At 47.5% G+C, this 15,168-nt stretch overlaps 6 protein-coding genes across 6 annotated transcripts; 3 read left to right on the top strand and 3 right to left on the bottom strand.

The window, feature by feature from the left end:
- Nucleotides 1-174: 174 nt before the first annotated feature.
- BHQ10_007560 (uncharacterized protein) lies at nt 175-1,514 on the bottom strand (the record flags this gene model as incomplete). Its single annotated transcript, XM_040880269.1, has 3 exons — nt 175-573; nt 629-1,061; nt 1,117-1,514. 3 exons carry the CDS (start codon nt 1,512-1,514, stop codon nt 175-177), a joined length of 1,230 nt encoding a protein of 409 aa, XP_040736063.1.
- Nucleotides 1,515-4,178: 2,664 nt separating this feature from the next.
- Nucleotides 4,179-5,147, top strand: BHQ10_007559 (uncharacterized protein; the record flags this gene model as incomplete). The annotated part of the gene is made up of 2 exons (XM_040880267.1): nt 4,179-4,632; nt 4,687-5,147. The coding sequence occupies 2 exons, from the start codon at nt 4,179-4,181 to the stop codon at nt 5,145-5,147; spliced, it is 915 nt and encodes a 304-aa protein (XP_040736062.1).
- A 366-nt stretch (nt 5,148-5,513) lies between these two features.
- Nucleotides 5,514-6,798, top strand: BHQ10_007558 (uncharacterized protein; the record flags this gene model as incomplete). The annotated part of the gene is made up of 4 exons (XM_040880266.1): nt 5,514-5,593; nt 5,675-5,801; nt 5,868-6,185; nt 6,373-6,798. 4 exons carry the CDS (start codon nt 5,514-5,516, stop codon nt 6,796-6,798), a joined length of 951 nt encoding a protein of 316 aa, XP_040736061.1.
- A 481-nt stretch (nt 6,799-7,279) lies between these two features.
- BHQ10_007557 (uncharacterized protein) lies at nt 7,280-8,557 on the bottom strand (the record flags this gene model as incomplete). The annotated part of the gene is made up of 1 exon (XM_040880265.1): nt 7,280-8,557. The coding sequence occupies one exon, from the start codon at nt 8,555-8,557 to the stop codon at nt 7,280-7,282; it is 1,278 nt and encodes a 425-aa protein (XP_040736060.1).
- Nucleotides 8,558-8,999: 442 nt separating this feature from the next.
- On the top strand, nt 9,000-10,341 carry BHQ10_007556 (uncharacterized protein; the record flags this gene model as incomplete). The annotated part of the gene is made up of 3 exons (XM_040880264.1): nt 9,000-9,026; nt 9,073-9,598; nt 9,659-10,341. The coding sequence occupies 3 exons, from the start codon at nt 9,000-9,002 to the stop codon at nt 10,339-10,341; spliced, it is 1,236 nt and encodes a 411-aa protein (XP_040736059.1).
- A 575-nt stretch (nt 10,342-10,916) lies between these two features.
- Nucleotides 10,917-12,512, bottom strand: BHQ10_007555 (uncharacterized protein; the record flags this gene model as incomplete). Its single annotated transcript, XM_040880263.1, has 3 exons — nt 10,917-11,985; nt 12,031-12,419; nt 12,468-12,512. The coding sequence occupies 3 exons, from the start codon at nt 12,510-12,512 to the stop codon at nt 10,917-10,919; spliced, it is 1,503 nt and encodes a 500-aa protein (XP_040736058.1).
- Nucleotides 12,513-15,168: the final 2,656 nt, after the last annotated feature.

The following is a 15,168-nucleotide window of genomic DNA, read 5'->3' as shown; positions in this document are numbered from 1 at the left end:
CCCAAGTAAGATTGAATCATATTGCTATGTTAAAATGATTGCAAAATCACATTGTCAATGTAGCATAAATAGATGGTCATTAGATAATATATGGATATGATAAATGCCCGTCCTCTCATGAGTATCATCTCATGCATAATTTCACATAATTAAGTCACCTGACTATAATTGGAATCAATAGCCTCCTGGTGTATGCAATTTGGTCCGTTTCACGTAATCGTCGTAATCATCATTGTTCTCCTCCTCGGGTTCATCGGAGACATCTTCAATCTGCCGTATAGGGAGTATAGTCGTAGTCGTGGTGGTGATAGGTGTAGTGGCGGGTAAAGATTCGAAAGAAATGTCAGTAGTCGACATTGATCGCGGAGAACAGCCCCATCCTTGTGATGACAGTTTCTCAAATAAGATCTCCATTCGTGGATTCACGTTTCCTCGTAGAGAGGCCAAGGTCTGGGCGATGTGGCAGACCATGTCGCCTGGTCCGACTTTCATAACTTGTCGGCGTTCGGAGACCCATGGTATGCACGATAGCATGTCTGCGAGGGATATTGCTACGTCTGCTAGTTTCATTTGCTAGGAAATGGTTTAGCGCCGTGTGTTCATCACAAATTGCAGTAGGAGAACTCACCATGCCGATACCATGAGCCTCGATGATATTGCGAGAAAGATTATTCAAATACATGAGCACAATTTGTGCTACACGTTCCGGGAAGCAGATACTCAAGTTCTCGTCATCTGCATTCACAGAAAGCTTGACATGGAAAATAGACATTTTCCACACCATGATTCTCATCCATTGTTGAGTGATGAGGAAATCGGCTTGTTGGACTTGCGTCTTCGACTGTAACTGTCGCTTTTCTAACAGCTTTTGATCAGTTCCGATGAAAAAGTCGGGTGTTCGAATTAACATGTCGCTGTCCATGGCGCGGCCGAAAGTCTGGAAAAGTTGGCACAAGTCTGTAAAGGCTACTAGGCCGGGTTCGACGTCTTGAGTTTCCAATGGTGGTAAATCAGGATCTAATCTCAAAATCCTTGGCAAATCGAATCGAGTTGTGTGCCCGCTGAAATTTGTTAGTGGGACAGGGTATAACACTAGTTTAGCAGAAAGTAACACACCGTTCTGTGATACTCAAAATCCATATTATACGAAGGTGCAACTGAGCCTCCTTCTTGGACAACTGTTTGTAGTGTTTGGCCTGGTCCAGTTCTAAGAATTGGGCCAAGGTAATAGCTTCGCGGATGAGAACTGTAGCTCTCCAGACGTGACCACGGTTTGCATAAAATATGTGCAGGAAAAAGGATGAAAGTAATAATTCGAGACTCGGTTTCTCGTGATATCGAACCGAGGCTCTTGCTCGCTCTGACTCTCCAGCCACCCACCCATTATCGACTGTGTGAGAAGTTTGAGTGATATCCGCAGGGTTAAATTTCAAATGCGCGAGGACGACCGCCGTCAAGGCAGTGCATAGTGCATATGCTTCAGAATCCTCCGGATCCTGAATCCGTGAGATCATTTCATCCCGGTCAACAACCGGCCATACCGGATATAATTGTTCATGATAGACATCGAGATACTGCAGGATCAAAGGAATCGGTAGACTGGGCGTGAATTGATTATTAGTTGGTGGCGATTCCACAGTACTGCTGCTGCTACTGCTACCACTGTCGCCATGTATTTGCTCTGGAATTACAGGCACAAATTGACTCTCCGGCAAATTTGCTGGATGCTGTAAGGCATTTTGCTGAAGGCGGGCCAAACGCCGCTTTTCAGCCCATGGCCCCTTTGGACCGGGCTTCGACTGAACTCGGGATGTAGTGCAGGGAATGTCCAGAGTATGACAACGTCTGCAAGGGTTTCCACGATCACATTTAATTTTTCTCGTGGCACACGGATCGCACGCTCGACTACGGGTCATTTCCCTCTTGTATCAATCTCTGGCGCGTGGAGCCCATGAGTAGTATACATAGAAACGAGCCAAGTGGGCGGGAGATTGGCAGGGCGTATGTATGATAAATGTATAACGGTGGCTGCTATGGTCGCGAAATAACCATGTGCCTTCCCAGAGATTTGCAGCAGTCGACGATTTCTTCGCACTATTGATTCGTTAATTAAACATGGCAGCTCGCTTCCAGAGAAATCAGCGAAATGTCAAGGTGATTTCGGTGGAGATCCATCCCGGACCATGGTTGCGATCACGTGAAGGGATTCGCAATGTCCCTGGTGGAGAGCCTTGATGCCTGAGTCACCTCTCCATACTCCACCAACTCCGGCCTGTCTACTCCAAATTGCTTCTTAGTGCAGCCCACTAAGGACGAGTCCTCCGCATTGAATAGATTGCATATCGTCGAGGCTATCCACAACGCAGAATTCTAAATCTAGCTCATGATGCATCTACTACTCGATCTCTTTTCAGTACTGTCTCTGAATCAATTCTACATCGCAATTCCGGCATCACTCTCTAGCACGTTTTGACTTATCCGCTGGAACCGCCAGCGCCCCTGGGCCTGCGTATACAGGAGGATAGCCTCCCTTTGGCAGCAGCAATTGCGGCGGAGGAGGTGATGGTGGATTCGTTCTCTTCTTCTTCTTTCGTAATGCCAAACTGCATCCCATATTTGTAGGCAACGCGCGACAACAAGCACACGCAGTGCCTGCATATAAAACTTGATATTCCCTCTTCTCAACGTGTGTCCAACACTCTAACCCTTCTTTCTGACATCACGTACATTTTTCCTCGCCGAATCTCTATTGTCCTAGCTTCGTTTCCATCATTCTTGCGATTTCGGTAATGATACGTTTGTTATCCTTGTTCTCTTGCGCCCAGGTCCACCACCACTTGCCTACAGCGGTAGGTTGGTAAAGCGCCCAATTCTTACTACCAGAGGCGGACCATGTCCAAGGTAGACGAGGCTGGTCGGCTAATTGGGCTCGATCGAATTCCTCTTTATCACTTGTCACAACTGTCATGGGCTTGTTCTTTGCGGGATGCTGAGTTACGCTGAAAATCCGCTGTCTTGAATTCCTGCTTTTTGGAAAGCTGTCAAGAAGAACTTTGAAAGAATGGCATTTTAGAGTCCATGGCTCAATTGATAAGAAATTGAAGATCGCACAATGCGGCAATGGGCAACGCTCTCACGACGCGCTGCCGCTTTTCCTCAAGTGGCCGTCGTGGGAGTCATCATGGATCATTGATTCAATGACCTATCAATCGTGATTGAAGATGGAGAAGCTGTAGAGGAATTTTGATTCCAGTCTTTACGGAGCACATAACAAAGCGTAAGATCTAAGGACCCATCCTAATTCAGAGAGTGATTTAAGAATTAATCAAGGCCTGGAAAGTTGACAGCAAGGCCCAGCCAAAAACGCACTAGTAGGTAGCCTCTCTAATTGAGATCAATGACTCTTTAACTTGTCTTTGTATTAATATATTCATCTGTAGCGAACGCAATCGGGTATCATTTTGAGGCATTCGAGTGCACGCACTGCCCGGATTGGAGACTTGATAAATAGCTTTTTGACTGTATACCCAACACTCGAAGTCTTCGATTTGAGATCTTCTGCACCGTCTTGAAAGCCTGAATTGCCCTGTAAGTCCATATCTTTCCTTAAGTTTGCATCGTCCTTCGAAACTGGGTTTTCCCAGAGGAATATAACACTCTATGAGTCTGAATCATCATCTTCCACTTTAAATTTCACCTCCACAGGTTTGGGATCATTTTTATGACTGTCTGGTAGCGCATTTCCCTGCCTTTTGAGAAATGGTCGGATCCAACGCTGGAAAAATGACATTGTGTGTGACTTTAAAAGATCGCGAAAAGGCGCGCGACGCGTGAACGACGCGTTGCCGTCTATCCTTTAAAAGGATGTAACCATGTGAGTTAATACTATTAGCCTATCAATATTGACTGAAGATTGATCAGTTGCGATTTGCAGATCTTGTAGGGGATGTTATGACAGGCTGATAGGCTGTATAAAATAACTGTCATGATAAGGTTAGTTCCTCTGTTATTTGCTTGCCGAGGCCCCACCAGGTCTCTCATGCAAACAGAGCAAACTGTAGAAAACAATATGATGTAAAGCTTGCCTCTTCGCATGCTTACAAGATCAGCTTCAACTTTTTTCTCAACTCGAAGAAACTCCTACAATTGAATATTTATTGCTACGGCCTTGTATATATATGATGGCAGCAACACACCTCATTCGGTCTCTACGACCGGCGACGCGGAATAGTTTCAAGGCCTTCCCGACCTTGCAGTCGCAAAGCCGAGCATTTGGAGCATCAGCACTTCGTGCCGCTGAACGCTTCCCAGGCACGGCGGAAGAACACCGGGAAATTCAGAAGAATCGCCCCTTGAATCAAACTGTTCCGAATACAACCTCAACGCAGACCAAAGACTTCCCAAAAGTCGGCGCTTCTAGCTCTCCTCCGGATTTCCTGAGCACTGTCGATCCGAACTATAAGCCAGCCGATCCATATACCGGAAAGCTTGAACACTTGACGGGTGGAAGGGAGACTGCGGGCGCTCAAAAACCGGAATTGGAAGTGGGTGAGATGGAGGGAATTACATTCAAGGTCGAGCCATTGAAACGGCAAGGCGAAGATACGAGCACAATGCGTGCTAGATTACTATGTATGCCATCATTTCGTAGAAGACGAGCCTTGAACAAAGATTGACAGTAATTAGATCAAAGCCGGAAGCGAGGTATTCTCGAGACCGATCTTTTACTATCGACTTTCGCCGACGTATACCTCGGGGAAATGTCCAAGGAACAATTACAACAATACGATAAGTTCCTCGATGAGAACGATTGGGACATTTACTACTGGGCTACACAAGAGCCCAAAGAGGCCGAAGAGACTGCTTCTTCATCCGCTGGAGATGCCGGGTCTGCCGTCAAGGTAGACACCCCGACAGAGGTATGGAAGCAAGGAGCGGGCAAGACCGGCGAGTGGGCGCAGACGGTTGGAGCATTTAAGCCCGCCTATCGCCCTGTGCCTACTCGATGGGCTGAATCGGAGATTTTGGCATTGGTGAGACAGCACGTGCAAGACAAGAGTGCGGTTGGTTTCCAGGCTGCGAAACAGAAGAAACGAGGAGGTAGCGGGTTGGGTCGGATGCCGGATGTGAAGGTGTTTGACTCGTAGACTCAACCCCCTGTATATGCCATTGTATACTAGATATCATGTGTACCATATAGTCGATCATAGTTCATGTGCTGCATTCTTTTGTGATTCCCTGGCACATACAAGTGACAGATGATAAGAGCTTGCAGTTCTGCTGTCCATATTAGGCTAGTCTACTTTGAGAAGGCGGTGGGGCATTGTCCGGCCCAAAAGAAACTCGCTTAGGCGTCTGTACTAGGGCACAAACCCCGAACTAGTGCGCTTACGGATTACTCGTCCTTTTTCCTCAAGAACTGAAGGCTCAAACGATATAGATAGCCCGTCAGTCGTCTTTCTCCTCCTTACTCCCCCGTTTCAAGGTTCTTTTTTCGTCGCCAAACCTTGATCATGGCTGAGCAGCTCATCCTTCGCGGAACCCTTGAGGGCCACAATGGCTGGGTTACCAGCTTGGCTACCTCTCTTGAGAAGTAAGAAATTCACCAACAATCACGGCGAAATCTCGAAGTTCTGGAAGAGCGTTTTGCTAATTGCAATGGCACCGTCAATAGCCCCAACATGCTCCTTTCCGCCAGTCGCGACAAGACCTTGATCGTCTGGAACTTGACTCGCGACGACCAGGCTTACGGTTACCCCAAGCGAAGCCTTGAGGGCCACTCCCACATCGTCTCCGACTGTGTACGTTTGTTATCTTTGGACAAGGGTAAATTGAGGAACACTCTGAGGCTGACTGGAAGGTCATAGGTTATCTCCTCGGACGGTGCTTACGCTTTGTCTGCCTCCTGGGACAAGACTTTGCGCTTGTGGGAACTTGCGACTGGCAACACCACCCGTGTCTTCAGCGGCCACACCAGCGATGTCCTCTCCGTTTCCTTCTCTGCCGACAACCGCCAGATCGTCTCCGGTTCCCGTGACCGTACCATCAAGCTCTGGAACACTCTTGGTGACTGCAAGTTCACCATCACCGAGAAGGGCCACACCGAGTGGGTGTCGTGCGTCCGCTTCAGCCCTAACCCCCAGAACCCCGTCATTGTCTCTGCCGGTTGGGACAAGCTTGTGAAGGTACGTTTATTTTCCACTCGATATCAAAACCTGCGATTCGAATGATGTATTGCATCAAACGTATTTGCTACTTCAGAGCCCTCGTGGCCATGAGACAAACAACACCATTATGCCCTGATCGATCACCAAATTGCCACTACACTACAAGATCACAAGACATGTCAATGCAGCATGCTGATAGTAACAGGTCTGGGAACTCGCTTCCTGCCGCCTTCAAACCGACCACATCGGACACACTGGATACATCAACACCGTCACCATCTCCCCCGACGGATCCCTCTGCGCTTCCGGTGGCAAGGACGGTACCACCATGCTCTGGGACCTCAACGAGTCCAAGCACCTCTACTCCCTCCAGGCCGGTGACGAGATCCACGCCCTTGTCTTCTCCCCCAACCGCTACTGGCTCTGCGCCGCTACCAGCAGCAGCATCACCATCTTCGACCTCGAGAAGAAGAGCAAGGTTGATGAGCTCAAGCCCGAATACGTCGAGAAGGGCAAGAAGAGCCGTGAGCCAGAGTGTATCTCTTTGGCCTGGAGCGCTGATGGTCAGACTTTGTTCGCTGGTTACACCGACAACAAGATCCGTGCTTGGGGTGTCATGTCCCGAGCATAAATGGATTTTTTTTTTGAGTTTGGGAGGATCTAAAAGTAGAAAAGCAGGGCAACGAAACCATCAAAAATACCACATTCAATTTGTCTATTCCGATTGATTGACTGTTTGCTTTTGAAAAAAGGGGGCGGGGTTCTAGGAATTGGAATGAAGCGATGAGCATTATGAAAGCCAGATTTTTACCGTTCGAGAGTTCCGTCTCTTGCGCAATATCAATGAATAATAATTCAGATTGCGTTACTTACGGAGTTGGGATCGTAAGAAATCCGTCGTCCTCTTCAAAATGGTCTCGTCTTTTCTCTTCGATCTCTTATCTACCTTTTGAGAAGACCCGGGATGACCGCCATGTGACATTCTATTATCATGCAAGAATAAAAAGACTAAAAATTTTAAATCCTTCCGTCCGTAGTACGCGTTGTATTGTATTCTATAATCGTAGTATGCGAAGGCGGAGTATTGTCTAATGTACATGAAATCGAGCCAGTCATTGTCCCTTGGCTTGCTGCTGCTGCTGCCCCTGCTTCGAGATTCGATCAACCTGCGCCAGCATTTTAACCGCCTTCTCAACACCCTCTACATAATTCGCCGACTCGCAATACCGCTTCTCTTCACGAAGCCATTTGCGAGCCTCCTCGTCTGCTCCTTGCCATTCCGCAATGGCTGATAGAACGTCTGCGGCAGCGGCACATCCCATATCACAACTCTCATCGCGGAGATCTTCATGAACGATTTTCGAAACTTCAATTGATTTGAGAGCCCATGCTCGAGAGGATTCCATTTGTTTCTCAACGCTGACCACGGGCTGTTTCTTGCCATCTTCCTGTTGAGCAGGTTTGTGATCGAACATAGCAGCTGCAATGTTGGCGAGAAGAACGACCTGTCGACAGCTGACATCTTTACCCTCGACATCCCGCATAATCGCTATTGACGGCATGAGCAGTTCCAGGGCTTTGTCTGGTCTTCCTGCCCGCAGCCAAGTCTCACCGACGTCAGACATGACGTGCCCAACTTCCTCGGCAGTCATCCAATTGTCTCCTTCTTCCGGGGTAGCCAAGGCAGGAAGCCCTCGACGTCGACGATACTCGATTTCATCCGTAAGCATTTGCAGCGCAGCTCTCCGCGTCGAGAACGCCTTTGCTGGATTCTTGATATGCTCGTCCTCGTACAACTCACCAAGAAGCAGAAACGTCCCAATAACTTTCTTGAGTGTCCGATCAACCAGTCCCAGCTCATAGGCCTGATTTTCTTCATCCGGCTGCACAATCTCTTTCAAATTCGGATCAACAATTTTTCTATCCTTTGGTAACGTAAAGAGATATCGCTCCCTCGTCCTAACGACCCATTCATAACCCTGCTGTGCAATCCGACCCAGCAACTCAGCAGCCTTTTCATGATACCCGGCCTTCACCAGCATATCAGCCATCTGAAGCTTGATGCCCATCACCTCATCAGACCACGGATGCATATCCATCTCCATCGCAATCTGCAAAGCCGCTTTGTAATGCTCCAATGCCTTTTGAGGCTCGAGGTTGATCTCTGTATAGTACAGCGCTCTGCGTAGTTCTTTGGCGACTGCGGGTGGGAACCTATTAACTTTTTCGTCGACTTGGGTGGCGCGAGCGTAGAATACGCCGAGAATGTAGGTGGAGAGTGCGCCGGCGGCGATTATGGATATAAGCGCGAAGGGGAAGAAAATGGGGTTTTTGCGCCAGATATCGCGGGCTGCGGAGCGGTATGTTCGTCGGATGCGTTGGGAGAACATTGATGTTCGGATTTGTGTCGGTTTGTAGGAGATGGGGTGAATTTTTGGTCGTATTTGCGGCGTGGTAGGTTGTTGTGATTGTGGACAGGCATTTCTGAAGAGAGAACGGCGAGGAGCTCGCGATGCTTCTGCTGGAGGTCTCAAGGCGACGAATCGCCTTGGTGCGCGGCTCAACATACTGAATTGTGTTCTGTAAGACTATGTGCTGGCAACGACGTTAAACACAATTGTTGATGTTGATTGAGATAAAAGATCTTGAAAGTGTTAGCTAATTTTGCAGGCAATCGCAAAGTGGCCCGAGCTTTCTCCACTATCGCCCATGACGTCGCCGGCCAATCGCATGGATGTGGAGGTCACTCGTATCTGCCTGGACATAATTTCATTGTATACTATGATATCAACGATGTAAAATAGATTGAAACCCTGTACGGAATAATGCAAGATGTGTGGGCGGTACTCCCTGGGAGTGGTAAGTACATTTTTTCCCAGATGAGAGATACAAGCTCACGACACAGCGAATGGCTTTTGTCCGATGGCGCATGCAAGAACAAGGAATGCCAGTCGACGAAGCGCCTGAAGACGACGAGATCCGCGAAACACACAACTTTGCGCCTGGCTACTACGGCGCAGTCTATCGCGCAGATACGCCTGACTATAGCCACGACGAACAATCGCAGAATGACGAGGGAGAGGGCACAACATCAATAACAACAACAGACTCAAAAGAAGATCCTACGAAGAAGAAGACAAGGTATAAACTCCAAAAAATGCGCTGGGGTCTTATCCCTTTCTGGACAAAACGACAACCGGACTACGGCTCCATGATGCGCACAATCAACTGCCGCGACGACTCCCTCGCCGAGAACAAGGGGATGTGGACATCCATGAAACGGAAAAAGCGCTGCATAATAATCTGCCAGGGGTTCTATGAATGGCTAAAGAAGGGCCCCGGCGGAAAAGAGAGAGTGCCGCATTACATTAGACGCAAAGACGGGGAATTAATGTACCTAGCTGGGTTATTTGATTGTGTTCAGTATGAAGGTTGTCTCCCTCCTCTCATAATTTCCTCATATTCTATGAGTTTATGGCTCATGGGCATAGGATCCGATGAAAAACTATATACATATACAATCATCACAACCGACTCGAACCCCTACCTCAAATTCCTCCATGACCGTATGCCGGTCATCCTCGACCCCGGCAGCGAGCAGATGCAGAAATGGCTTGATCCGCATCGAACGACATGGACAAAGGAACTGCAGTCTATCCTCAAACCATACGAAGGGGAATTAGAATGTTATCCTGTCTCGAAGGAAGTAGGCAAAGTTGGGAATGATTCGCCGGATTTCTTGATTCCGGTCAATAGCAAGGAGAATAAGAATAATATTGCTAACTTTTTTGCTAATGCTGGCGCGAAGAAGAAGGAGGTAGAGCAAAAGAAGGAAGTGAAGGATGAGAGCAGAGAAACGATCGATGGCGAATGGACAGAGGACAACGCACCCAAACCCGTTCCTCTGACTAATGAACAATCACCAAAGGATCTCAAACGAAAATTATCTGCAGATGAAATAACAAGTCCACCTTCGACGAAAAGACAAAAGTCACTATCACCAGTCAAAGATGAAAAAGAAGAAGAGAAAGTCTTGCCGAGCAATCGGAAGATGAGAGACGCAACGAGAAACAAAACCGGCACATCTCCGACAAAGCCCAAAAGCAGAGGCAAGAATACTGCTACCACCGCCAATAAAGGTTCGCAAAGGATTACGGATTTTTTCAAAAAGTGATTTATCTACTACAAGTCTCCACAAAATATACAAAGCGATCTGCCGGATCCGAACAAATGAGGTGATTAATGAGGTGATCAATGAGGTGATGAATCTTTCTCAAACGTCATATTATTCAGTAATGGCGAGTATTTGAACGCACATGCAGCTATATATTTACATTATATTCCAACAAGAACGAACCAACGAAATAATCAATGCTATACAAGTGCTTTCATATGACCAATAGCAAATATCATATCCTCAGCGAACCAATGCAAGTAAACATTCCTCGTGATCCTCATAGGTATACATATGATGCAAGGTAAATCATGCACGGTAGATCATTGAAAAATTTTTGGACGAATACACCAGAGTATAGAAGGACAGAATGACAGGAAGACCTTAGGCACCTATCATGAACAAGAATGATTTCGCAATCCGCTTGGTATCTTATGTCATGACACATCACAATGAACAGCATTAAAAAGAGTAGGGAGGGAGAGTAAAGCAATAACTTTTGGTGCGGTCCTGTGATAACCCGCGATCTAAATTTCGTGATCATGATGGATTTTTTCGTATTTTTCGGACCCAGATTACTCCGCATCTATGGGTGCGGGTTGGGTCTTTTCGGCATCCAAGGCTTGGACAGCCAAGTTGATCTCGCGTTCCCAAACGAGAACAGTTCCGGCACGAGCGGTGCTCAGGAAACTGATCTCGACGGCATCGCCGTATTGCTCCGGTTCTAGGCGATGGTGTGGAATGGAGGTGGATTTTAAGGTGTTGACGGCGTCATGAGACGGTCGTCGGTCGTATGCAGGGTTGTAGGTATCAAGACCTGGTGGAGGGACATCAGAAACAGAGTCTGGAGCTTTTAGGCCGGTGGCGGAAGAGGTACTCGGAGCCAAACTGCTGACGCTATCGGATAATTGGAGGTCGTCGATGTTGACAGAGCCAAAGGAGAATCGTTTGGACTCATTGGCTGGGGAGCTGACAACAGACATGGCGGCACCTGAATAAGGGTCGCGATTGTGACCTGTGGCATCGGCGAGACGACCCGCAACGCCGCAGACAATACCAGTAGCGTCGATAGGGACGTCACGTAGGTCGAGAGTGATGGGGATCAGGATATCTTCCTTCGAGCCAAGGAGGATACTGGTTTCCTCATCGTCTGAGTGCATGCTAGGATCTAACGTAAAGCGTGGCAGCAAGCGCTTCTCCAATAAAAGCGATGCAGCTGGGTCGGCTGGCGTCAATGTTAGCGACAGAAACCGGGGGTGGTCAATCAACAGAGCAGTCGTGAGCGCATTCCGTAGAATGGCCGMCGAAGACTCGGTATGACCATCGCGATGGTGAGCGGAGCATTGCACTAGTTGAACGGTTTGGTCCACACGAGGGATGATGCGGTTCTTTCGCAGAAAGTCAAATGTTCGTGTTTGGAGCTCATTCACTGTGGATGGCGGGGGTGTAGATGGTGGTGAGCTATGTATTGATGATTGTAGGCCTGGAGTTGGGGGTGATTGAATGTTGAAGTTGTTGACGAACTGGTCGGAGTCAGTCTCGAATGTGAAACCTTGACTCGACAAAGTGTGGATGACTTGATCTTTTGACCGGGCCGGAACCAAGATGTAGTCGGAGAAGTAGGTAGAGATGAAGAAGATAGATCTATAATCATTAGCCTTGCCCAATATACGTATCGGTTGAACATACATTCCAGCAAGAGCAAGAGGGCCGGTCAACTCTAGCACTCGTCGGCCGGCGTCCAACCCTTGGCCTTCAACTTGCATAGCAATAAAGTCATCGTCACTGATCCAAACTTTTTGAGTCGAAGAAGCGAGTTTGTTGAATTTGTTTGCCAGCGGCATGAAGAACCGCTCTGCCAGTTGGCGAGAGCATACCACGGAACACTCGACAGGGGTCAGAGAGAAATTAATGAAGCCGAGATTGAACGGTGTCAAACTGGCGCGCTCTACATCTTCCTCCTCTTCCTCTGCGAGCTTATTGATGGCAGGTATATCGCAATAGAGAAGGCGCAGGAGTGGCTGAACAAAGAAGGGATACAATTCCAGCGGAATATGTACTAGGGCTAAACCCGCATCCTAGACAACGTTAGCTAGACAACCCTGAGCCGATGTGGCTGAACATACTGTGATTTGTACAGTTGCTGATATAAGAGAGAGTGACTGATCCATATTGTTGTTGCAATTACTCAAATGCAGTAAAGACTGGAGTCACCAGCGGTTGTTTATGTATATTGAAAACCAAATTTGCGATGCATGAATTCGAGACCAACAAAAAATTTGCAGAAAAGATTTGGTACGTATAGACTGCAAGGTGCTAGTATTATGCAATCGTAGACAAGAAAACGTGAGCGAGAGTACGTTATTTTAGTGTAGAATGAGAGGGATGAATGCACGATGTCGTGGCTGCCTGTCGAGAGAGCGCAGTAAAAGAGCCAGTAACTCGAGCCGGTGCGACGATTCACAGAGTCTGTATGGTTGATAATATTTACTTTCTGTCGCTCTCTGTGACTCGTGAAATTTTTTTCTGTTTTCGTCTGGTGGTGTTTTGTGGTGGCAATAATGGTCTTAGCGCGTTAGATCAATAATTTGATAATGGCCTCATGTAACTATAATCAGTGTTACAGTAGGGACCGACAGGATGTATGGTTTCATTCGTTGGTATTGTAAGACGCAGTATGCCCTAAAGCCAGGGCCTAAGCCGCGAAGAACCCTAGACTAGCTCTAGCAGCCGGTTAGGGCTATCGGTGGTATGTTCACTCTTTCGCGAGAAAGGGGGAAGGCGGCAAGGAGTCGATGATAATATATAAGAGGAGAGGGTGATGGGATTGTAAAGAAGAGAGAAGAAAGAGAGAAGAGAGAAGAGAGAAGAGAAAGAGTAAAGAGAAAACAGGAAGAGAGAGAAAGAATGAGGGGAATCAACTGAGGAAGGCGCGATAAAGAACCACGACGATGACTCTTTCCTTATCCGCTGCCCGGAGTGGGTCGCTCCTTCTTTCTTTTCTGAGTGCTCGTCTGCTTTCTCGACTTTCTACTTGCATCACCATCTAGTCTATCCTCCTTGTACTATTTTCTATTCTGTGTTCTTTACTGCTGTGTGATTCTCCTCTTTTCTCTTCCTCTCAACCTCGTCTTATCTTCTCCTCTCTCGCTTAGTGCTGTTTGCGGCCAATCTATCCGTATCTCGCTCTCTCTGGCATTTCCCCACGTAGGTCAAAGTACAAAGCGTTTTCTGTTTATCTCTAGGCGAGCTGTGACAACTCCCACTCCCAGACCCCTCTTATTTTCGAGCCAGCAGCCACCGGACGATCAGTGCATCAATTGAGTGTCGCTTTCGTGCAAATTGCAAACAATCACGATTATCGCATTGCCTCGTGAGAAGCGTCGCAGCCACTGATTTGACGATTGGCGATTCATGGTTTACCAAATGCGGTAATCTCACTAATCAGCCTCTGGATTGGTGGCCAATCAGACAGGCATTCTGCTCAGCTGTATTGTGTCTCCGGACTGCAGGGCTCAGCAGAACCGCCACGATGGCGCTTGATACGTACTCGCAATGTGATGCCGAGTCAGACCACGTCACTCTATTTTTACTGTAGTTCCTACGACTCGATGAGTAAATGAACGGAAGACTGAATCCAGCATTCCGGCGCTATTAGCACCTGGAGAGGGGTACGTACTACGTATTTAAAACGGCGGCCGCAGCGCTTGATCAAGCTACTATGTAGTATGTATATAAGTGTCTAGTACTGCATTGAGCCGGGCGTTTGGTGAGTTGTCAGGCACGATGCTACGACAGGTACTGAACTCGCACAATAAACTCGTCCAGGGATCTATGCATGTATCCGTGCGCTAAGTGAGGTACGTGCAGATGTAATCAAGACACTAGGAGCAGACGATCGGAGAAAAGTGTATGGTGGTTCGTCCAACTGATTGCTAGATGACTTCCTATTCGACGGAGTTCAGCCATTCAGACAGCAACCCCAGGGTGAAGTCATTGAGCACATTCCGATCAGAAATATTGACCTCGATATTGACAAGGTTCTCAGTACGTACGCACTGCGTACTACTCACTGAATCTGCGCTGCTGCAGTATGGCAGGKCCGTGCCATCTGGATCTGAATTGCGCATATCGCGCTTTCGTTCTGATAAATAGTCAGCCAGTGCTATTGTGTCCTGACACCTTGCTATCTCGCACTACTATGTAAAGAAGTTAACTACGTGCTAATTCCTGACTTGCATGACAAGTGGAGAGAGAAGAAAATCGAGCTAATCATTTCCTGATTAGACGGCTGCACTTTTTTGCTCCTTTCCTACTACGTATGAGTAGGTAAGTTAGTCTTACGAAAGATAGGGTACATTCGGCACAACGATTGGGTGGAACGGCACTATGTACTCCCTGGCCGGTTCTACCCTATCTGTACACGGCACTTGATCACGCTACCTCTACAAACATTTCCCATCCAGAATCTCTCGGTCGAAAAACTCTGTGTGTGTGAGTGTGTGTGCTCATCGGAATGCTCTTCCGAGATAAGGAACAATTCTTCGAGATACAACGCTATACTCTTCTACACTACCACAAGTCTCAATCTCATAACGGACAGTCTTTTTCCACTCCAGGAAACAGAGCTGGAGGAAATCGAAAAAAAAAAAGCAATGAAAAGAAAGAATATACGTAGTAATATATCTCCCTTCTATGATAGGCTCGCTGCACGTGCTAACCCTAGCGGACAAACTCAAATTTCCAGCTCCCCCACGGGGTAAATGAGTGACTCCAAGAAAAAGAAATTACGTAGACGGAATGCATCCTTTTTGATTGTTACACATG

The sequence above is a fragment of the Talaromyces amestolkiae genome (genome assembly GCF_001896365.1).
Source record: "Talaromyces amestolkiae strain CIB chromosome Unknown scaffold16.1, whole genome shotgun sequence".
In the NCBI taxonomy this organism is placed as follows: Eukaryota; Fungi; Ascomycota; class Eurotiomycetes; order Eurotiales; family Trichocomaceae; genus Talaromyces; species Talaromyces amestolkiae.
Note: the sequence above shows the minus strand (reverse complement) of the source record. Positions and strands in the feature narration are given on the sequence as shown.